The sequence below is a fragment of the Aphis gossypii genome, chromosome 2 (assembly GCF_020184175.1).
Source record: "Aphis gossypii isolate Hap1 chromosome 2, ASM2018417v2, whole genome shotgun sequence".
In the NCBI taxonomy this organism is placed as follows: Eukaryota; Metazoa; Arthropoda; class Insecta; order Hemiptera; family Aphididae; genus Aphis; species Aphis gossypii.
This window is the reverse complement of record NC_065531.1, coordinates 15,194,403-15,221,288: the sequence shown is the minus strand read 5'-3', so window position 1 is coordinate 15,221,288 and position 26,886 is coordinate 15,194,403. Positions and strand designations below refer to the sequence as shown.

The window sequence follows — 26,886 nt, the reverse complement described above, 5'->3', positions numbered from 1 at the left end:
GTATAAATAGTAATATACACGCTAATATAATTTCTATTAGATAATGCCTATAAAAGGATGGCACATAAGCATTTGCATTTCAAATAATAATTTAGAAAGAGAAATGATAGGTAATTGATTGATTTAATTATCAGTGAAGGAAAAGTAATATTTTACGATGACCGACCCCGCGTGTGTATTATATCAAAACAGGTGTATCATGAATGTATGACACTTGTACATTAAAATATGTCAAACCTTCACGATACGCCCCATGATGTGAATACTGACTGTGTAACTGTACAGTGTATACATATAGATGTATATTATTATACTTATATGGACAAATAATTTGAAAGAATCATAGATACCACCTTCCTATACATACTTGAAAATAAACTAGTATAATAAATAACAATAATATATTCGGCAATGATTGGATAACTTGTATCGCCCGTTGATAAATTACGCATAAAAGATGAGACGTGCACACTAAAGACTTAATTGCAGCGATACCTACTCGAAATACCAACACATATATTATTATATAATAAGTCGAAAATATGAAATCGGCCGGTAGTACCGTCTTATAGTTATCTCGTATTGAAAATAAGTTTTTGATAAATCGCTTTACTGTTAAAATAAAATACCTATGAATACGAAAATATTGTCGTATAGTATAGAGTGATTTTTCCGTCGTGTCTAATCGTCGACAATGACTACGTAGCAGTGCATTTTTTAAACTAGTTAATTAGACGACACGAATGTCGCCTAGTGAAAATATTTTGTCCCCAACTTTATTTTTAAAAACCGGGCAAGCATGAAATAATTCTATAACACTACAATTGCTATTTTGAGAATTTTTTTTTTTTTTGTCGCCCAGTAAAATGTCTTAAAAAATACACTGCAGTACGTAGTATGGCGGCTTTGTGTTGTAACCTAATACTACATGTACACTGCTGCAAAAGAGCGGTTTGGACGGAAATTTCGTCGTATCGGTAAAAAAAGCGCCCCCGCAAAGTTTGGATGTCGTAATGTCGTCGTGATGCAATCGCGTGACCCGAAAAACTCACAGAGATATTATCGGCTTATCTCGGCGCGCATGTAGAAAAACGTCATACCCATTCCGCGTTTTGTCCGAGCGAATAACTACGCGTCGTGTTTTTCGTACTATACGACCTGGATATATAAGGACGGCGGATGGTCAGAGTCGAAAAATACGTATCGTTCACACACCGACCGGAGCTTTTGCACACGACGCGAAAGCTCGGAAGAATAATACAAAAAAAAAAAACGAAAAAAGCTCGCACAAAATTATTATCACGAGACGACGATCGTTTAAAAAAGTCGCACGTCTTAAAAAAAAAAAAAAACGTATCGATATCGGAGAGTGTCGCGCGAGCGGGCCGGCGTGCACGCGCCGAAAGACTGTTCCGCGGGAGAGCCCGCCGAGTAGCTGGATCGACAGTTTGGCGGCGGCGCAGGTGTGCTCATTAGGCACGGGAGAGGTAGTACCTGAGCGCTGGAGTGCCGCCGAAGCTACGGACTCGCGGACAAACCGGTTACCCACACCGCGATCGTCGGCCGGCGACTGGAATTTTTCGTCGATCGCATTCCGCGGCGGCACCGTCGTCGTCGTAATATATAACAATATTATAATAATAATGAATGATAATACGAGGAGAATATTACAGTACGTCGCGTATAGTCGCGTTCTGCGCGTACACACAATATTATTATAATGTGCTCGACATGCGTTTCGACACGTTTTTTAAAAAATGGACGAAAATTTAACAAACACACAATGTTATTGTGTAGAAGAGATGATAACGTAGTCTGCAATAGGTTTGAATAAAGATTGTGCTGTGTACAATTATATTAAACTTTGGAAATTATAACACTGCGACTTAGCAAAAAAAAAAAATTTCCTAAACATTCGATTACTATTATACGTGTATAATATTATTATTGTGATATTATTATGAACACTATTGGGGCGGTTGAGTGGCTTACTATTTTTTTTTTTACATAGCAGTAAATAATAGATTCCCCCGAAAGCTCAAAAAAGTGAAATTGAAATAATTTCAACTAGAAGAGTATTCTTCGAAGAATTCGAAGTTTCAATGTACAACGAATTATTTTAAATAGAAATTTAATGAATTTAAAGCCTATATATATTATAACAATAGTCAAAAAAAAAAAAAATTAAATATTATCACAAATCGAACTTTAAAATCAAGCCAATCTTTTTCACGAGTAGGTTTAAACGTATACTAAAGTTCCAATTCAAATTATTAAATACCAACAATCTATAATAATACATATGTTGATTAATAGCCTAAACAACTTTAGTTTCTATATATAGCGTGTAATGTGAACCTGATTGTATAATATTATTGCTATCTATTTGTATTTTTGTATTATTTTATTTATTTTTTAGATTTGATGGTTTTTATTATATCTGGAAATAACCTAATACTAGGAATAATGTATACAAATGTCTATTTTGTTTATATTAGTACTCTAACTTCACCGTTAAGAAGATATCTTGAGTGACGATTTGGGCCATTATATTGTAATTATTTATGTGATCATTTAGGTGATTAATAAATTATTAAGATCTATTATTAAATAAAAAATATTTGTATATATATTTCAGTTCCTATACTTCAAAAACAAATAATTGGATTGCATTTTTCAATTTTCATTCATAAAATATATTGCCACCCCATTTTAAATCGACCACCTGAGAAAGTTGTTTAAACAATAAATCATCGACATTACCTATAAACTATAAAATAATATCATAATGTTCAATTTTGGTAAGTTAGGTCTGAAAATATTTATTAATATTGTATTATATAATATAAGTTACGGGCTCACGTCACGATAATTATTTTAGTATAATATGTATATTAATATCAAATCTTAGCCCTCCCCTTTAAGGTATAGATACGGATAATTATTAACATAAATTTATCTATATCTAATATCTATACATATCTATACTCTCTTCTCAATACCCACCTGAACTAATTAACTAAAAAATTATAAAAATAAATATTTTTTATTTATTAATTATTATTTATTACACTAATATTCAAGAGTAAATAAATTAAACTTCATTGCGTACCTATGTTTACAAAAAATATATCTAAATAAAAACTCATTTTTTTTTTTTTTTATCAAAATTAAAAGCACTGCCAGAAATGTAATTAGGTATTAGCAAATTCTTCCGTCTGAAAAAATTGAGCGCGAAAAAATTATACGTACGATCTCACATTCACGCTGTATATACGCTTCCGAGGTCCATTCATCGTAATAATATCTCGCGGTCATGTTTGCCGTTAATTAACTATGCACTAACTGGGCCGTGGGGAAGGGGAAACCCGCCGTGGCGCACTTGGATCCTCGCGGACGTTACGAAATCGTCTGTAGTGTTCATTGTAGGTATGTATATTTATATTATACCAGCGGCATGTGTTTTAACTCTCAAGAAAGCGGTAGAAAATAATATATACTAATAATATTGTAAATAATTACGCTTAAAGTGCTATGAACTCTCGTTTAACTATATACACGAACGGTGCTTCGACACTTAGACACGTAGAGACCGCAGAGTTAAAGGTATAGAGAGGTAGTTATAATAATTAATATTATTATTGTTAACATTATAATATTTCTGTTGTAGGCACATATGGCTGCGTAGTATCGTGAACATATAACTACGATGCGAGAGATATAGAATTCGCACGTTTTACTTTTTGTTATATCAGCTATAACTTATATATATATATATATATATATATATATACAACTAAATGTATACCTATATATCTAAACATGGCATATTTTACCTATATGGTCGTCAAAATAAATATCTTTATAATTATAATTATGTCATTTTATCTTTTTTCTTTTTTTACAACTTGTTTTGTCGGAAAACACAAAAAGCTGATTCGAGATGGCATCACTAATCATAATTCATAACACTGTCGCAGAATTACTGGCAAACCAGTATATGAAGTACTCTATATAGATGTCGTGCCTGTTATGTTTTGTTAATTGCTAGTGCACGACCAGCCACCAGGTTTTAAATTTTCTAAATATTTAAATTAAAAAAAAAAAAAAAATTAAATTATAAATATTACATAACATACACGTTTCAAATTTCTATTATTATATGCGTAACATTTAAGTTTTGATTTTGATGCTTTGATCTATGTATTTGTGTATAATTTATACATTATCACGAAACATTTTGACATTGTCAAAAGTGTCAACCATTTTGTATTTTGTTTCCATAATACGAAGCGAGATACTATAACTGAGTAAATAGTTGAAAAAACAACCAAGCTTTATTCAGCTGATATTTGAATAATTATTTTAGATACGTTAGTATTGACAATAATGCACATAACAAACAGATATGGGACGGAATAACAAAATAATATTAATTTTTTTTAAATACTATCGTTCTTAAAGTATTATGTTGGTTCAGTATTTTAGTTAAGGTGTTTAAAGGTGTTTATTTCAAGCATTGTTGAGGTGGATAATATTTCATATAAAAACATGTTACAAATAGGTATCCATTGCTGTACAGTGTACAAGTAAGAATCATAACAAGTTCTCTATTGTCATTATTGAAACCTATTCAGTTGTAATATTTCGGAAATATCGGGTATACCGTATACTGCTTGTTCACAAGTATTGTTAATTTTACTATGCTCTTTAACATTTAACGTTTAGGTCGTTCAAATATTCTAATATTTACTATACTTTATTAGATTATCATTAAACACTATTCATTCAGTCAAGATTAGTCGTGACTAAAATATGGAAAATATTAATAAATATTACAAATTTAAAACATATAGGATACAAACTATATTTTCTAAACTTATAATGTTTCATTGTTACAAATACACACTCATAAATGTAGTGCATTCTGTGAATCATTCCAACTTAAAATTAGACGTTTTTTTGTTTTATTTAGGCCGTGAGATACTAATTACATTATATGTATGTGTATAGTGACACGCTGTGTCATGAATATTCAAACCTTTTGCCTGAATAATACTTAAATACGTATAAACATAATTTAAAGGGTGCAGTTGAATGAAATGTAAAATATTTGACACCATATGGTACAGTGGAGATTATTATGTTTAAGAAATAGAGCACACATGGGCGTGGTTAGTATGTTTTATATAGTTATGGGCTATGGCTTATATATGAGATAAATATATCCACTGAAATTTCAACACTGTAATATGTCAAATACACAATATATACCTACCATAAATTATGTCATTAAAGATATAGGTAATATTGAACAATTTACAATATTTAATCAAGTAGATGTGTGTTTACAGTATAAAATATACATATTATTCCGGATACAATAGATACATAAGAAAATAAAATAAATATGTATGTTTTAAGTAAATTTAAATTTATCAATCAAACATTAAACACGCTTATGTCTACAAATAATTATTTGTAGGTAATTGTTTATTATAGTTGTATAGGTAGTTATTACTCATCATCAGATATTATCAAATGGTATATGTAATACCTACCTATATTTATAGTATTAAAAGTATGAGTAGAATAATAATACCTAGTTATTGATTTGATCAAAAATGATGTATACATTATAAAGTAGTTACTAATTAGTAATTAGTTTTCAAGTCATAACTATATGTACACAAAATAATTAAGTATTAAATTTATTGCAGTATAATAATACACTAGTTTTTTTCCATAGAAATATATTAATCGGATGTGTAAAGTAGCTAGGATTATTAATGATTAATTAAAGATTGATAATTTTTTAACACTTGTATATTTTATTAATACAGTGAATAAATATCAAATCATTTAGATTAATTGATTATAGTGTAGCTATATTTAGTGGTTATCAATAAAAATTAGTACCAACTAAAAACCGGATGGCTTGGTATATTGACATGTTACTGTCTAGTTTGTAGTTAATTTATTTATTTATACGAGATAAAAATAGAATTAATAATAAATAATAAACATATTAAAACATAAAATAAATAAAACCATGAATGAATTGAATACGCAACATAGTATTTGCAAAATACTATACACCAAAACACAAACACGGTTACAGCATTTCTCAAAAATTATATCTTATCTACTCTTATACAAAATGTTAAAATTAAATCGTTTATGGCGAATAGAACTTAGCTACTTCTATTTATGCAAATCTGCAATATTATAGATAGTAAATTATTAAATCTTGAACAGAAAACGAAATTAAGAAATGAATTTCACATATAAAATTATGGTTATGTTTTTTAATCGTAATATTTATCCGGAAATGTGCATTCTTATTTTATATTTTTCACTTCCTATTTCCAAACAATGAAGCAGGTAACCCGATAATAAACATTCATTTTTTTCATAATTTTATCACGTGTAAACACGAATTGAAGATTTTTACGATGGGATTTATATTTACTGAACAAATGGCCTGTTGGTATTTTAAATTCTGTAAAATTACTATTCTTATACATGTCAATTACAATGATTATTGTTTGTTTTATTTTTTAATACGTCATCGATAACCAATAATAACTATGAAATTAACACATACGATTATATAAACTCATGTGGATATAATAAATATCTTTCATATTTTTGAGTACAAAGAATATGTGAGACAAGAATACCCGCAGATACTTATACTATAATCATACACATGGTAATCTATTATATCTTCAATCTAGCGATGATTTTTAAAGATGTTTAGCTTATACAATATTTTTATTTTTTTTTAACCAGTATTAAAAATATAAGTATATAGTAATATACATTTAAGGATTTAAAGTTTTCTGAAATACCCGTTACTGTATTTTGTAATACGTTAAAATAACTCGAGCTTTTGGCTTTCGAACGGATGCCATAATTTTTTGAATGGAAAATAATTTCCAGTAAATACCGATTTGAAAAGAATAACAAGTTGCCATACATTCCATTCACATGATATCGTCAACATTATGTATATTTAAGACAAAAAGCAATGTTTAAAACATTACACTAATACACTATGTTGTCGAAAAACAAATACTCATTATAATATTGTCAGCACGCATTAGTAGGTAAATGCTACAGCTATACGGCATATTCGTCGTTTCGTAACGAATCCTAAGTATGTAAATACAACTTAAGAATTATCTCCAGAGTGTGGAAGACTCGAAGACACACATAGTCCATTATTTTATAACAAGTCTTGTTCGCAAAGTGCATCGAACTATCGAGATTCCCCCTTGAGCAATTTGCGTATGGAAAGTATTTCTTTTACTTGTTGTATAGTCAATATATACGCTGAAGTAACAATCATAACCACTTGGTTATTATGATGCACGAAGAAAAATCTCACTCATGAAGCAATACTTTAATAATTATAATAAAAAATGTTGTATTGAATGCTTATATTGTAGATAAAGGTGGCTCACGACTGGGAAATTTTAAGCCATTGTTTCAAAATCAAAATGTGATATATTAGAAAAGTGAAGGTATTCGTGCAAAATATATATTATCTATACATATATACGCGTAAAATGTATAACAAGAAAATAATTATATTAAGATATAGTCTAACCCTAACGAAACAGGAAATCCGAATTTGGAGATAACTATCTTAGTTACATAAGAAATAATATATATATATATATGATACATTTTATTTGCAAAGTAAATTTATTATATTATCTAGGTATATAGTGAAATTAAATGCATATTGTATATTCCTTTAAAGTTCTCATTAAGAACTTCGTAGTGTATATAATTTAAATTTACCTAACAGTTTAGCGTTCATTTGTTTAACTACTTATGTGTTATCTCAAATACCGTTCAAGCAGGAAGTATAGGTATCAAGATGAATCGACAATACTTAATTATGATTTGACGGTTGGACTGCAATCACAGACAATTAGTTATTTTTTCTCGATTATTCAATCGCTAACTGTTGTTGATGTGCGTATAAGTAGAAATACAACACAAATTAATTAAAGTCCAATAGTTAACTATATGCACGCAATTTTTTAGATATCAATAATAAGCATATCATATATAACCATATACGTATATCATACAAAGTATAAAACAGAATACAGATATGAGAGTTTTTAAAATTTTTAAACCGTTATTTTCAACATGCCGTTGTTGCGTTCATATACTAAATGGAGTTGTAAGAGACGAGACTTAGCTACCTACTTAAATTTGTATTTTCAAATATGTACAGATAGTATAGAATAATGGTCTTCAAAGTTCAAATCTCAAATTTAAAATCGAAATCATAAGACAACAATGTTTGATTTTATACAGAACTAGCTAACCCGACGTTTCCTGGGGATGAATGAAATCGAGATGAGCATCCCACCTGTGGCAGATAGTAATAATAGTAATAATTTTTTCCTAACGTGCATGTAACCAATATGAAGCAGAAATAAACGAATATATAGTTATGTTTTTAATAAAATTAATTGCGAGTAAACGGCTCTAAAATAACAAGTTCAATATAATATTATCTTAATCTTCCTCGAATTATCAAAATCGGTCAAGTATTTTTGATTCTATAAGCCTATACCTGTTATAATTTTATTTATCGTTTCCGTTTTGTTTTAATTAAAATATTCTCAATTGTTTTTGCCAAAAGTCGAACATTTTTAAGTATAAGTTCAAAACTTAAATATATATTTTGCCTTTAATATATAATAGGTATTATAACATTTTATATTTTTATAAAATACGAACTTTATTAGTCGATTTCCGATCTAAGTATAATGATTAAGAATATAAAAGCAAACACCTAATATTTTTATCAAAAGTTTTATTTAATATAATAAGTTAGTTGTTAGTTAAAAAAATTTTTTTCAACTTATTTTCAGCATCCAAGTTTACCAAATCATACATTATGGTTTTAGGTACTCTATAAACATGATTTTTTTTCTTAAAAATATATCATTAGTTTGAGATGACCAATAATATTAGATTTTTTATAGCTATGAATGCTACAACTATTTGTTGTTAGTATAAATATTACCTGTATTTTTTTGAAGTGAAAAAACGTGATTGCAAAATTGAAATAGAAAAAATTAATTGGATAGCGAAGGTTTTATTAAATCGTCAACTAATATTGTTTGGTTGTATTGTAAAATTATTCAAAGTTGTTATTCAAATGTCTACATTTTTTTTATTGAACTGGGTTGTACGCTTATTGTTAATTTTGAAATAATACCTAGTATATTTTATTTTTCTTAACATAACTTTTTGATGGCTTCAGTTAGTTTTGCACGAGTCAATAATTGTTACTTATTGGCTATTGCATGATAAATATAAGATATATTGGTCATGGTTCGTGGGTCATTTGATGATTAATAATCACATGATTGTTTTCAAAACATGGTTGATGAACATCTTACTTAATTTATACATGCATACCTATTGCATATGAGACTATATCAAAATCAATTACTATAATCCATGGAGAAATAATAAAAATAAGTGAACTAGAAATATAGAATTATGATTAATTGTTGTAGTTTAGTAGTAAGTATACTAATCATTTTTAATTATGTGATGTTAAATATTATATGTTTTATTCATTTTGATTCAAATTTTGATACACATTTAGTTGTATGTATGATATATATAATATATATATCATATTTATCTGTGTGTGTGTGTGAAATTCGTTATTATATATTACATTTTATTATATTGTATAATACGATTTTATTAAATGCAGTTGTATTGTATATTATAGGTACTATTATTTTGTATAGTAGGGTATGATCAATGTTTAGTTGCATAGTCTGTTAGAATTCTTTACGATGTATAGAAAGTGTAAGTACACGATAGAAGTAGGAAATATGCTTAACCTTCGTTCAAGGTTATAGATTGACTTTTTTTGTTCACTTTTACCACACAGGATATGACACAGACCGACTACGGATCAATTTAAAGAATCTGGAGACACATTGATGATTGGGTGTAAAGAAATACACGTAAAATATAAAGCAATGGTATTTCATAATTATCTCTCAAAAACTGTTAAATTAAGAAATACTTAAAAATAAAACAAAAATAAATCTATGTACAAAGGTATAGGGACTAATAATTTATAAATATTATGGTATATATAAAAAAACAATATATTATTTTTCGATCACCGCGTTTTGTATTTAACTAAATTGTTAAATGTTACTCGAATCAGTTATTTTATTGAAAAATTCCTTCACTAACTTTTCGTAATTTAATTTACCTACTTCATTTTCTTTAAGAACTCATCTTATTTATGATAAATTACTCAAGTTTTAAATCGTGACCTATTTTGAAACATTTTAACTTTAGCCTTTAGAAAAATTTACTTGAATATTATATGGAATAATGTATAAATAAATATTATACATATTATATTACGAGTATAAACTATTATTTTCCCAATTATCATATTCGGAGTACTGATCACTGCATCTTAAATTACATATTTATCTACAATCTACGTAGTTGGACAAAAATATATCATATATAGTTGCAATAATTATTATTATTTAAATGTTCTAAATAGATGAAAAAAACACTCGAACCTAATAGTTTTTTTATCCCACAGTAAAATAATAAAACGATTCATATACTAATAATTTTATCTGATTGCCTTCGTTTATCAACCAAAAAGCTTATATTATTCTTTTAACTAAACTTGAAGTATTTTGACCTACAGTTTTATTGTATACACTATTATATAAAGGTTTCCAAAGACCTGTATATTTTATCATTATTATTTTATTCATTATACTATTATCTAGGAACTTAATATAATTATACAAATTATAAAAAAAAAATTCTAGATGTTGAATTATCATTATTTATTAAGGTTTTATTTAAGAACGTAAAATATTTTTAATTTATTCAAGTGGTAAACCAATTATATTTAATATTTTTTGTAAGAGATAGATACTTCAGGCACTCACGTATATATAGTATATACTATATATCTATATACACCATATAGTACATAACTACGTTTTAAAAATCCTTTGAACGGCGGTTACTGATTTTATCGTTATTAGTTTTGATCAAGTTATGTCATAGATTTATTACTTGCCTTATTTTTGTTTTTTATTTATACCATATATACACATAAACTATATGTTATCCCCTTTGTTGTAACATAAAACTAACAATATTGCATTTGCAATGTTAATATAACGAGGAACCGGTTCTCTTGTCAAGGAAGTTAAGGTATACGCATACGTTTGAAAGTAAAAATAAAACAACTGGTTTTGTTCAGCGAACTCGAAACCGAAGTGAATCACTTTAAGTACCATATAGGCTTACAGTGCTTACACGCTGTAGGTACACATTATTACGATGGAATGATGCAATTGATCGAATCCCAATTTTCGAAAAACAATTGACATGAAACAAATGTTGTGCACATCAACTACGCGTGTGTGTAACGTACAATCCAAAAGAACAAAACCAACTAGAATTCAATATCCATGACACAGTTTGAAATACTTTATAGAGCCTGTATGCATGGAAGACGAAACCTTGAAATAGGATAGGAAGATGATCACACTACATTTTATTACGATTATTACAATACGAGTTAAGGAAAGTATCACGTAAACATCAGTTTTAAGTTTATATAGTTACAAATCTAAGTCTTGACTTATTAAATATCAATCTAGTATATATCTAAACCATTAGATTAGGTGGTGTTAAATTTAAATAAGTCATTTTTTTTTTTTTTTTTTAATAGACCGATTTATGTCTTGATAAAATATTATACGTCATTGGTAATCCGATAACAAGTATCTACAATTCAGTGTATTAGAGACCAATAAAATAAAATGTGTAGTAATTATTATTGAACTTATTTAAAATGTCGATATCATTGTGAACAATTGATGTATAAGCTGTCATTATTTAATCAATTTTCTATTATCAGAATATCAGATTTAATAAAAAAAATACTAAAATCTTCTATGTTTTTATCTGTATAATGTGCATACATCGGATTTTTGTTTACTAAAAAATGAGTCCTGCAGAATTAACGAAGGTAACGAACTATTACATTAAAAATGATGTGAAAGAGCACACGAACATGCAAAATAGTTAACCCGAGTGACGAATACCATTTTAGTTTACCTGTGGGTCTGTGGAATAATTGAGAATTCATATTTTTAACGTTCACATTATTAAAGAATTAATGACGTACAATGGGTTACGTAGAATCTTCACCTTTCAATAATAACATTAATAATGGGACAATAACTGATTATTAAACTCGACATATTTCACCTTTGAATAAGGCAAATTATTAAGTTGGCACAAATTCACATCGTACCCAAGTAACTGTACAAAATTAATTCTTACGGCACTTTTAAATTAGCCTCATTCGAGTATAATACTGTGTGGAAAATATTATCAATGAAAATAAAAAATACTCGACGTAAACAATATTGCAATATTGCAGTATAATTAATTTAGGTGCATCGTGTTTTAATACCTATATACATAACATTATAAGATTCCAGGGTTAGTGTTTGATATTTTGAACATTATGATTATTATGAATAGGCTTGGGCATATTATTAACTATTTTAAAGCAGAAATCTAACGGTGTTAGTTTTAACGTATAAATTATATGTAAAAATAGTTGGAAAAAATATATTATTATCGTAGAATGGTTTTAATGATATTCAAAATGAAATTATTTAAACTTTGGAATTTAATCTTAAAAGTTTAAAACGTTCATATTCTCGTACGTTATATTTTATCTCAATATGTCCCAATTAGATAAATTATTGTTCAACTTATGTGTAGGTACTCAAAGCAAATTTAATATTTAAATTTTAAATCATTACTAAATAGTATTATTATTATATAAAATATATCACATAATATTATTATGTTATACATTTTTGAATATCAATTTAATTGTTTCTATTTAATTATTCATTAATATGTATTTTGTAAATGTAATACAAAAAATACAGACTGTCCGTGCATTTTACTTGTTAGTATTGTGAGTTTTAAGATTCTACAGAAAAGAGGAACATTAAAATATATAATTATCAATACTTATGAATACATAAAAAAAAGCGATTGAACATTAAATGATAATAATGATAGTAAATTATATTAAATGATAATAGTATAACGTTTATATTGATCGTGAGTAATAATTATATTTTTTCAAACTAATTACTGTCTTCCGTTTATGACATAACAGTCTGCTGTACATTATAAACGGTTGAATTGTGCTTTCCATTTCTCCGGGCCGATAATAAATAAATGGTTTAATATTTTTATTAATATTTAATATTGCTCGAGTTTCAACGGAAGGGCAACATTTGATTTATATACATATATATAACATATTCCCAAATAACGGTAAAGGAAACCACGCAAAAAACTTTGACATAAGACAAACGAACCAGTTAGAAACTTCCAAATCGTGTTTAGCCTCAAACAATATTTATGCATTATTATATTTTTATTAACCTATAGATGCATTAGTTTGACCGAAAGTAAAAGTAGTCACGACCGTTTTCATATATATATATTATATTATATACTTATTTATCTTGACGTAAACTTTTCATTGATTCAGGCTTACCGTTTAGAACACAAAACGAATCTTCAAATTCCATGCTGAGACACCGGTGCCGAACTCGTTGCATGATATTATTATTACTTGTCAAACAATATAATACTATATAATAATGTGTACTATTATTATATGCTAAACAGTGAATACTAATAATTTAAACACGAACGAAATTCGGCCGTTTAACGAATAGAATTCAATGAGAATACTTATAAAAATAAATAAAAAATCACGTCGTTATTGTATTATTGCATTAAATAAACGTCTACCGCTTTGTGTCGACCCTTGCTACGCTGCATCGCGATCAAGACTGAATTTCAACTATTATAAGTATTGATAACCTGGCCACATGCGAGCCCATACGCACGCGATTATGTTCAAGGCAAACGTATAATATTTCGTATATACAACTCGTTTACAGACCTGACCAAGCAATAATGTTATATTATAAGCAATAAGCAGAAGCCGATCGTCATGAATTACCTCGTTAAATATTACTTAAGTGCGGACAATTTCGTTTTTAATTTTCATTCTATTTTGGCATTGAAAATGAAAACGCGGAAAATGCGTATATTAACAAAAGAAAAATAAATCATTTTCAAAATAGAATACCGCCAACGTTTTTGTACACATACGTAAACATCATTAAATATTTTCGGGAGAAAAAAATTATACTGAGGTTAATTGATTTTTAATACCATTACACTGTCTAATATTTGATGAGTATGTACTAATGTACTATATTATTATGTGTGTACTTATATAGTACTACATTACTACATCATGTCTCATGTTAACTTACAAAGTTTACCAAATTGTATGCTAAAAAACTTAAAATAATTCAATTGGCTTTGTAGGCAAAATAATATTGGAACCTTTTAACTAGTCAAGTTACGTAAATGATGGAAAGCGATATACCTACCTATATATATTTTTTTATTATAACGTTTGTAATTTAACATATTGCGTAGATATACGTTATTACTCATTAGTATTCACTATTAATTATAGATATACGTTAGAAACATTTTGTTGCTAATTATTAAAAATATTTTAAAATTTAATTTGTGATGGTTAATATAATTTTATAAAAAGCATAAACAATATGTAATGAAATACGTAATGTATGATAATAATTAATTTTGTGATGAGTTTCAAAAAATTTATTTCTGGGAAAAAAATTATTAAATATTATTCATGTTATTTTAAATAAAATATAAATGGTGGAGTTTTATACGGGGATAATTTCAAGCTTGCATATTGTTATAGCATGTTAGTTGCATAACCACGAAAAATATAATAATTTTACTTTTAAATTTAGACTTAACGTTTTTAATTATTCCGTGTAATTAATGGTTTATGGACGCCCACATAAATACTTAAGGGATCAAATGTGTATTAATATTTCTTTGTTTATTCGAGGAGAAATTTAATAGATGAGTATCCCACGCTACCTTATAAAACACTTATCGTTCAAGTAGTCTGTAGTGTGATGATAGACGTAAATAAATTTCTCATCGCTTAATATAGAGTAATATGTAATTAATAAATACTTTTTAATGCCCGCAAATACATATTTTGTACTCCGAGGCGAGAAGGCAAATAGAATCTTGAAAGACGACCTCAAAATATTTTTTGCCAAAGATAACAATGGATGGACGAGTTTGACTTTTATTATTTTTATACTTTTTACCCGAGGTGATAGTTGCTCCCATTAATACACATATAATAATGTATAATATTAATTAATTGTATTATCGGCGGACCGTTATATTATGTGCCTTGCAGTATCTATTCTACGAATGTATAACATTCGAAGTAGGTATATATGAATTATATGATAAAAAATGTATCGACAAAGTGAACATAAACTAACAAGACTTACCACTTGGCCACGTTTTAAAATTTCTACTAAAGATATAAACACGTATAATTTGTAGAAAAACAACCAGCAATTTGAAAAAAATCAAACTCGTAAAACCATAGGAAACGTCGTTGCTTTTAATTCACGACGATTACCTAATGCAAAAGTAAATTTCGTTCAGTCTGTTCCGTTTGATTTAGCTTTCACGGCGATTTGAATGAAAAAACCTAGCAATTTGATATAGATCAGACTAGAGTTTAAAATGGCCGGTAACTTATGCCTTTCTCCGACATAGGGTCATACTTTCTACAAACTTGGTGTAGTATAATCAGGCCTATTGTCTTTTTATTTTTAACATACCTCTTCAAAGTATTTTGCATACTCTAGCAGTCTAGCGACTAACATATAATATGTAATAAATAATAATGCAATGCGTAGGTATCACAATTAAAAATAATGACCAGATTTTAATCTCATTCAAGATGGATTATGGAACTGATTATTGGAGTATGACTTCTATAATATTAAGACTATTATATAATTATATACCTATTTAATATTATATCAATATAAAATAAGAAGTAGGTATACTAAAGTTAAATGTAAATATTAATATATATATAATATGTTTTTATACATCACTGTTTTCAAATGAGTTCCGAACTTAAAACTAGTTTTATATTTAAAATATATCCTAAAACATTAATTGTCTATTAGTTTATAATTAGTGTTATTTTTCATAATTAGTATGTTAAGAATTATGAAATACCTAACCATTAATATACATTTTTAAACTCTAAAATGTAAATAATTTTTTTTGATATTATTATAGGTTATATTAAACTCTCAGTTTAATTTTTAATAACTTGAAATGAAGGTATGATGTTAGACTATTATAATAAAATATACTATAGTCTAATAATAAAATTTAAATCACTAGGTATAAATAAACTTTTTAAAAGCCAAAATGTAAGTAGAAACTGAATGCAGTATAAACACTAGGTATAAACTATATTTTTAAAATAACTTAAGTATTGAAATTATTTAGCATTTCGCTGTTCTTAAATACATTTTAGAAAAAAATACTCAAATATTAACAGTGAAATCAAAATAAAACAATGTAGGTAACATTATTTGAAAATACTAATACAATATCGTAAATTAATTTAATTAAAATTAAAGAAGATATTTACTTTGATCGCAAGTATATGGCATTATAATATTTGTTAATACTTTTATAAGTGCTTTACTAACACGTCGACTCTTATAAGACTATTATAATGAAACGATAATGACTAATAGGTACCTCATGCAAAATCTATTCTAATAAATATTACAATGAAGTTTTAATTAATAGATTATAGCTTTAAAATAATATTAAGAAACTTAAACTATTGAGTGAGATATTTGATATCACTGAAAATAGCAGACCATTATTGTCTAACTAATAAATAACATATAAATTTATTTAAATTTACCTATAATTATTGGGTTAAAAATGTTTCAGGAACTCCCAATGTTTACAATTTATAAGTATTTAAAAATTATTTAACAAAGAAAATGAAGAATATTGTGATGAACATAATGTAATATCTTGTCTGTAATAAATATTGACTTTAATAATATTCTAATAATAACAATATTAAATTCGATATTTTTTATAAAAAAAAAACATAAACCATAATTTTATACAGAACGGAGACATTAATTAAAATAATACTAAATACCTATAGTTAATTTATCGTGCAGCTAAAGTGCTATACTTGAAACTAGTTTAATAGTTGTAATTAAAATTACGTATTAATTCAACTTTCTAAAAAAAAAAATTGTTTTTCTTTTAACTATAAATTATGATATAAGTTATACATATTTAAATTTAAGTATTCAGAAAATAATAAAAATATAACTTCATCAAATTAGAAATGTTGATTTTATATGAAAATCAATTTTATTTGGAATTAATTAAATCAGTGTATCATTCAGAAACTTGTGTTCTATACACTGAAACACTGTTTTGAATTATAAATATTATTTTGCTAGTATGGACAATTATTAAATAATATTATTTTATTAAAAGACTATTTTCGAAATAAATGATTATTTTTACTAAATACTATGATCTACGATTACCTTTTTAAAAACCAAACTAAAAGTTTAATTTTCAAAAATATTTTATTAATTTACTTAGGTACATGGGGTTAACTAAACAAGTTTATAAGATTACCCAAATAAACAACATACTTAGGTATTAGTAATACATGCTTAAATTATAAGTATAGATTCATTGTTAAAAAATGTTTCCACAAATTTTATTTTGCATACAATATATAAAAGATAAAAACAAAAAATGCAAAGAAATGATTAGATTAAACTGTAAAAAAAAATTTAGTAAATTAACTTTATTAATAATAATATATTGCCATATTGGTGATTCATATGACTATATTGAAATATTAAATGGAAGTAAATTGTGAACAAAATGTACCATGTGGCACTTAATTCATACATGCGATTATTATATTAATAGTCCAAATAAGAATAAAATAAAATAATTGTATTAATGTAATAAAATAATAATTATATTCTGACCTGCAAAGGTACAATGTAAGTTTCCTTTATTAGTTATGCTTGCCCACTCTGCTGTTAATTCTTTAAACGTTGCCATAGATAATTTAAAATTATTTTAATTGATTACTTTAAATTACTAAAAGAATAAAAAAATGTATAGTAATTTAGTTATAAACAATCATTTCAACGAGAATTTCACAAAAATAAGTCTGCAGGTATCCGGAGTTAGGGCGTAGACTGCCAACAGAAAACTAATTTAGAATCAAATAACCGAAAGCTGTTGGATTTTCTAAAACTTGTTACCGATATGATAAAAGTTATTACAATGGTAAAAATAAAACAGTAAAATCAACAAAAACCAGTACAGAAGATAACTGATAAGCAATCCGCATCAGAGTATAAAGTTTAATAGTTTTTATAAAATCAATGTAGGTATACGACTCTTTATATCTCGACAACTGGTATAGCGTGTAAGATTAAAAGTTATATGAGATACTGAACGTCGATAATTGTTATGATTATATTTTCTTAGTTACTTTATATTAATATAATAATTTCGTTTTTGTAAATAATTAAATTTATATTATCGTTTCTAAAATATGATATAACTATATAAATCGTAATAATATTAAACTACAATATCAACAAGTATAAATATTAATGTTTTAATACGTCGTTTAATTATTATCAACTGGGTTTCAATAAATCAAATTATTATTAAAATTATTACATTCATTAAAACTAATAGAATAATTTTAATGTAGTAAGCCCCTTACTATACAAGTATATGCAATTTATTGTACACGTTGCCATGTAAGAATATCAATATTTTTTAATAAGGAGTAAGGCTGTGGAACTGTTATAGCGATAAAATTGCTTAATGCGATAAAAAAACTTTAAAATAGGCTCGTTTCCTGAAGCTTTTTTAATTTTTTTTTATGCTGAATTAAGTTATTTATTTTTAATACATCGATACAATTAAGTTAAAAATGCAATTAAACGATGAATGGTGTTTAAAATAAAAATTCTAACATTTCGACTTTAAAATGTTTTTCAAGATAATCTTCTTTAATATACTCTGTCAAAAAAGATTTTTTAATCCATTAAGTAATGGTTTTAATTGACTACTCATTTTAAAGTTTTTTTATTTGAGTTCTGTAACGCTATTATTTCCTTTAAGGATTTGTAAGTTTTAAGAAATAACAGTCAAACAACAGCTAATCAGTTATTTCTAATTAATCAGTCCAGTTTTTAGAAGCTAATAAAATAAAAGCAATAATGAAATACCTACAAAAATATGATAACCAATGTAAATTTTTAAATTGAAAATTTGGTTTTTGTTGATATCTTCTCACTTTGGGTAGACCTAGGTTTAATAATATGGATTATGTAAACTTAATGTATACAATATCAATGTATAACATTATTATTATAAAAATCTTAAAACAAGAATAAACTATTTTGTTGAGTTAAGTTAACTGTATTGTTAAAATAGGTATAGTTTAATTAATTGTACCTTCGTCTTAATAATACAACTGATAATGAAAATTATAGAATTTATGTTGGTATTTAATTAGAAATTTAAAATATGATGCGAGCACGATCGGCCAGTAAAAATGTATCTACCGAGTACATTGTATACTCCATTCAGTTTAGTTGTCTTTTAAAAATGTTGATGATAAATATATTGAATAAGTTGTATTTATTTATTTATTGAATCGTCATAAATTACGGTGTAAGTAAAAAATGTATAATATTCAATGAAAATAAATTTCAAAAAAAAAAAAAAACAAATAGTAAGTACTTTGATGAAACTGTCCCAAAAAGCAAGCTTGTGAAAGGGAGGATATTGTTTATTAAATTAGTAAAAATAAATCAGCGACAAGTGTAGTGTGATGACAGTATATTACCTATACTATATCGAAGTAAACCCAGTGCCATTAATGCATCTATCACAAGTCCATCTATCATGTACGGTGTATAAATATTTTCAATATATCGTACCCTTGACAGGTAATTTTCTGGCGATTTCACATTGAAGTAGGTTCAAGAGTAGGATCCTTATTTTTGGGCGCGTTTTATGAAGTGTTGCCCACTCCAATTCATGAACGATGCGTCATCGTTAACCATTTTCAAAGGGGGTTAGCATCACGCACCTGTAGTGTAGACACGCCTTTACACTTTCTTATCGGCAAAATTATAACGTAAATGCTCATTCCCCCTTTAAGATAAAAACAACGTTTTACTTATATACTTGTCACCTATTTTGCTGTTTAAATATATAGTTTTATTATTATGGTATTTGTAATTTTTTTGCTCTGAACTTTCAGTTTATACGACGTACATAAAATTAGAAATAAATAAACACTAAAATTTACGCGTTCTGACCGTATTTGTTAATCGTTATACCTTATACAGTAGCTATGTAATCCTATAGTATACTTAGTGGTTATACTGTTATAATATTATATTTTGTGGCTCTATGCACTTTATAAAATGTTTGTTATTTCTAATAACCGACAAAATATTTTAGTGTTGGTTTTTTTATCTTATCATAGTATAATATTAAAATTCATAGTTTCTTGGTATTCCAATCATTGCAAACAGCGGGATTAACCACAATTTGCAATCGATAATGGTACAGTGACCACCGATAAAACCTGTTGTTTCAATATCATACGTTATACGTAAATGTAAGTAGAATACAGCGATAGTGCAATCATTGGTTATAATTGTTGTAGTTTTTTTTTTTTTTTAATAATATTTATAACCAATAGTGCAGGATATAGATACATAATGTATAAATTATACAGTATAATAATTATTTTTTTATTATTATTTAATGAAACCGTCAGCATCAGTGACATTCGTTGTAGATTTACTGAACATACACTATATAATATATATGTACACAACTTAATTTAAGTTTAAGTATACTGCAATACTGTATAATATTATACTATTAAATTGTAGGTAAGTATCAATGTATAATACATACCTATTATAATATTATATGGACTTTACTAGTAGTGTAGACTGTAGATTAAGGTTTGGCCATTAAAAAAGTGTGATATATTTTGATGAGACTGATTTTTCATCTGCATTATTATTTATAAACTAAATTAGATACGTATTATACAGAAATGATTATCGGTAAATTATTAGGTACTTATCCAATATTCTTTTCTTTTTTATGTAATACCATGACGTATGACATAATGTTGTAAATATAAATTAAATTATAGTAGATTAGTAGATATTATATATCAAACGTGATATCGTTATAAAAAAAAATTGCAATAGGTATTCTAAGTTTATAACACAAATAATTGAGCAGCATTTATCGTTGTCCAGTTAATGAAATCTGACCTTTTTTGTTTAATAAGTGAATTTTATAGATCAATATATTATATAGGATTTATTAATGTAGTTATGTCGTAACAGAATAATTCATATATACATGCTAGATACTATATGTTATATAATACTGGTATATGCTTATTTAATATACATAAGAATAACGAAAAGATTCATTTTTATTTCTACGTTTAAATTTTCTAGATTTGATGAAATTGATGGGTGTAGTGGTTTTTAATTGAAAAAATTCAAATGTTTCAAAACACACAGTGGTTTACTTTAATCAATATACTAGAAAGAAAATAAATATTATTTGTTAGCGATAAAACTGATTAAGTAAATATAAATAAGTAATAAATGTAGGTATTTAACAAAATATAGGCTAATTAACCTAATAACAAACTACATTCGTTTTTTAATTTTAATTAAAAAAAAAAAAAATGTATTTCACAATAATTGAATTAAATTAAATTACTAAATATTATTGTCTATTATAATTTATAAAACTACTATTAATAACATGTAAATTTTCATTTGAAATTAGAAACATAATACATGTACCTATTTTAAGAAATTGTTTGATGGTTCTAATGATAATTATTACCGTAATTTTGAAAAAAGAATATTTTTTAAATATAAGTGTGAATAGTGGTTATAGTGGACTGACGATGTTTTTTAAATATTTCAAGAGTATTGTTCTTAGTTGGATTGAGTTCGACACTTTGATGGACAGTGACCTGTTGTGGTGTTTAGGATGTATACAGTCATACAGATATTTTTGTTAATAAACTATATTATGTATGATTGAAGTAGTGGAAACTGAGGACCCATCGGTGGCGCATGAGTCAAATTAAATAAACTTAGATTAATTTTTTCGCGCACCCTATAAAGTTGGCCACGCGATCCTTTGAACAGAGTGCACATATTTAACGCGACTACTGTTGTATTTTGTATACTGATTCGATAGATAATTGTTTCGGCGCTTAATGAACCAATTAATGAAAGGTGAAATAACAGATGCTCATGGCTTTGCTCGCAAGCTTGACGATTTTGTCATTGTAATAGACGTGGGTGGTTCTAAATGGGGTTTTGACTTTGAAGCTATTGTTTAATTAAATGGTGATTTTGGAAATGCCAAGTTTAATAGCTTTAGCTTTGTAGTCGACTAGACTTTGAGTCACAGAAAAAATGTTCAAGGGGATATTTATTTTAATATCCATGAAATGTTTGACTGCAGTCATAACCCAATCAGATAATAATTGGTGATATCTTAGATAAGGTTAGGAGATTTCTTAAGGTTATATTTTTAATATATTATTTTGCGGTAATTTGAATTTCATTAAATTCACATGGAAAATAATACTCATGATCATTTTAACATAAAACAGATATGTTAAATACACAACGATTTTGTAAGTTGAAATTCTTGTCCTTTTTTATTGAGTTTAGGCTATTTATGTCTTTTTTATATGATTATTTGCATCAGCTGCTCAAAATAATAATTGTTGTAAAATGAGATGTGTTTTTACCGTAATATCTCCAAAAAACGCATTTTTAGCACAGGTAAATATTTCATGAACGTTCTGTTTACTGAAGTATGAATTCTTAGAAGAGGACTATAATTAATGCTTGTGTTTTTGCATTTTACCCATCAATACTTAATTCAAAAATACATTTGTAAGTTAATTACCTACATTTTTTTCACGAAATAATATAAAATTCTACATATTAACAGTATAAATATTAAATTTTAACTATGTCATTATCTTTGTCAATCTATATATATGACCAATATGTTTCCAACTGTGTTTGACAATGATGACAAGATACAGTTCGAAAAACTTACTATTATGATTATTTTTATTGGCCTCCCATGAAGAAAAACACTATAGATACTTTGTAATAATGGTATTTGGTTAAAATATATTTTTCTTCTTGTGGTTTTATATCGGTATTTATTAATAATTCGCAACTTATAACTTATAAGTTAATAACAACAGTATTATATGATATCTAAATTTAAAATGTAATCAAAGCTTAACAAGCTAAGTTACAGCGGTGTACTGGTGTGCAATAATGACTAGTTCAGAACTTAGAAAGTCAAAGCTTAAAATTAAAGCTCAACTTATATTTATATAAGAAATAAGTATATCAAATTATTTAAAAATATCATTTGATAGGAACGGATATTTTTCTTTGTACAGTTTTGTGTAAGTCTATGAAAAACAACTGCCATTCCTCGTGTGCAACGGGAAACTATTACATGCAATATTTTCTAATATCTTACCCCAATAACTTTGGTAGAAATATAGGGGGAACAGCCAATTGAAACAACCAATTGCAATTTTGTAAAACTAAAAGACAAATACGTTTATATAATATTGTCAGGCTGTCAGTGAATTTACTTGTATTTCGGTAGCCCTTCTTTTCTCCCGGTTGCTATGTAAACATTATCTTTTTTGATTAATGATGTTTTTATAGCAGATAGTTGTTATACTTTTAGTTTTTACTGATTATTTAAAAAAGTATAGAGCATTTTCAATTTAAAGCTCCTAAAATCATTATTTAGATCTAATTTGTTACAAGTAATTTCTATAGAATAAGTTAATAATCAGAAAAATGTTTTGCCTTCTATAAAAAATTCAACATTGAATGTAGTGCAATATAATTAAATAATTAATACACATATTATTTTAAAATCAATAAATTTATTGCTTCGCCAAAATATATATATATATATATATATTACATAACGTCTATTAAATAATAATATAACTACGAAAATATGTTATTAAAATCCTTTTTAAATACATTGAATTCTGAAATTTTCAAATTAGTACCTACTTAATGTATTTTTAAAACTATTAAAAAGTCGATTTTGAAAGATAAAATAATATTTCACTTGAAATGGTAAATTTACGTATTAATAAATGGAACCCTATAGATAGATCTAATGCATTATTAAATAAAGTCCTCTGAATTCTTTGATAGGGTGTGTCACATATTTCCTTAAACCCTTTCTTAAATAATTCCATCACATAAGTAACCTATCTATTCTAAATGCATCGGTTTTTTTCCTGAAAGGAAAAGGGAGTAAATCATATATTTATTTAATTTCGAATCATTTTTCAAAGACTATTCACCAAAATAATTTATAAAAAAATGTATATTTCTCCTAAACTGAATATGATGACATTTATTTTCAAACTATGAGTATTGTTAATTTTTCAGTCATTATTTTTGAAGAAAAAATGTCTATAAATTAAATTATTTTAACTCAAGTTAAAAATATTAATATTAATATTTTAATATTTAAAATATTTTATGTTTTGAAATGTTAAATAGTTATATTAGTAGTATAATGGCTGTGTTAAATTGTATTGTATGTATGCATCAAATATATATTACAAAAAAACATTTAAATTGATTCATGATTGTATTATACTACTGAATATAGCAGTAAAATTAAATTCATAATTCATATACCTAGTACCTGCTACTACCTATTTTATTTTTATTTTTTAGTATACCTACACTATCAGTAATCATACTCGGCAGTCGGCATTCTCCCTTCCGAAATATTTTGTAACGCGTGATACTTTCACCTATTCCAGTTCATGTCATGCTATCTCATCGTATATTCTTATCACATAAACTCGAAAATTGTTTAGACTTCACATTTTAACGTTTAGAATTAAAAAATTATTAAAACACTATCGCTGTAATTACCTTTTTCGTAGGATGTATGACAGTAGAAACACGTGTACCCGTCGTTTATGTAATCGTTGTGTTCCATTTTTGTTTTTATTCTAAGCTAACACGATAAACTTAAATAAATAACAGTCTTGAAGTGAGCACAAATCGAACTCCCGAAAACACTACTATACTATACGATGTTCGTCCGTTGCCACTTATACGCGTGCACCGGTTTATCGGTGGAAATTTGGTTAAGTCTAATTTGTACACATATAAACGATATATTTACAAGAAAAACGACAACAAAAATCGCGGTAAGTATGTATGACTAGATTGTACACTGGATGGCACGAATTGTTGTTAGACAGCAGCTGTTGTGCAATTGTGTGTCACGCACGACGGTGGCGGGGACCGTAGTGTAGACTAGACGCTCGGAGAACGACTACCGTGAGCGTGGACGGAAAAAAATCAATACCTCATGCTCGCAAGTGGCGCGCAAATGCACGGACCGTGGTCCGCGTGTGGTGCATATATTATAATAATATTATTATTATTATTATTATTAAATCGTCTGGCGAGTTGTATTGTTTCGTTTTTTACCAACTGTATTTTGGTCACAGATTTTAACGTTCTCCGCGCTGATCGATGCGAATAAAAAGATCGCACGCGTACAACTATACGCTATATTATATCTATACGTAATGATGATATATTTTAGTGATCTCGCGACCCACTGCAGAGCCAGTCCGAGGAGAATTATTACGTTGGGCATAAAAACGTTTCAGTGCCGCCCCGTCATCGCGAATCTCGTTCTTACATAATTTACATAAGCCGTCGTCGCGTCATCGCGTCGCCACTATGGTCTTTATTGTTTTTCAACATGACATTATTTATTTTAATCAAAGTTCTGAGTAATTATGGAAAACTAAAAACCACAGCGTTTATAATAATATTTTAAAAACAATTATGTGCATAATAATAGTACCTAGGGGTATACTGCAGTTTATTCAACAATAGTCAATAATAGTACCTAATAACGTCTAGACCCCCCATAATAATCGATAGACCAAATTTAATATTTAAACCATTGGTAGTGAGTAAACCGTAAAGGGTTACTAAAAATAATATTTTTTATTTTTATTTTTTACATGAAATATGTATTTTATATCTAAGGGTACAATAAATATATGGGATACGAGTAAGATGTATTAAAGAACATAATTTAAAAAATAAATATCAAAATACAATTTACATATTATTTATATCTATATAAATAAGTAGACAAATTTCGAAGATAGAAGACATCAATTAATGAGTAATGTTATTTGCAGATTGATTTTTAATTTTTTTTTTTTTTTGATGTGAGTATATTAATTAATTAGTAATTTTTAATTACTAATTATTATTTTGAATCTATAAAATCAATAAACTATACATATAAAATAATCATACAACCATATACTGAGATATATAGTTTTTTTGATTATTGAAAATATAGGTACAACAGACTGTACTACTAAGACACTTAGATAGTTAGATACTCTCATAATTACTAAAGATAATACGAGCTTAACATTGTGAAGTGGAGATTGTATTTATTCAATTCAGTTTTAGTTACCTCAATATAAGTGGTAATTATAGCGACAGTAATTACAAGTTAATGTTTTTTTTTTGAAAACAATGCAAATATATAAGGTTCAATTCGATGAAACTTAGTAGAAATACACACTTAAATGTAACTAATTTAAATTATCTGTAAAATAAG

General features: G+C 26.7%; 1 protein-coding gene across 4 annotated transcripts in view; it reads right to left on the bottom strand.

Moving 5' to 3' along the window:
- Nucleotides 1–25,557, bottom strand: part of LOC114120146 (uncharacterized) — a 35,216-nt gene extending 9,659 nt beyond the window's left edge. Inside the window, exon 1 of one of the 4 annotated variants that reach the window (XM_050199121.1) lies at nucleotides 25,155–25,557. In XM_050199121.1, coding sequence (XP_050055078.1) covers nucleotides 25,155–25,221 — 67 coding nt within the window. In that variant the 5' untranslated portion in view covers nucleotides 25,222–25,557. Of the gene's footprint in view, nucleotides 1–1,100; nucleotides 1,415–13,645; nucleotides 13,956–18,089; nucleotides 18,306–25,154 lie in introns of those variants that run through there. The other 3 variants (XM_050199119.1, XM_050199122.1, XM_050199118.1) reach the window with 3 other exon arrangements.
- Nucleotides 25,558–26,886: the final 1,329 nt, after the last annotated feature.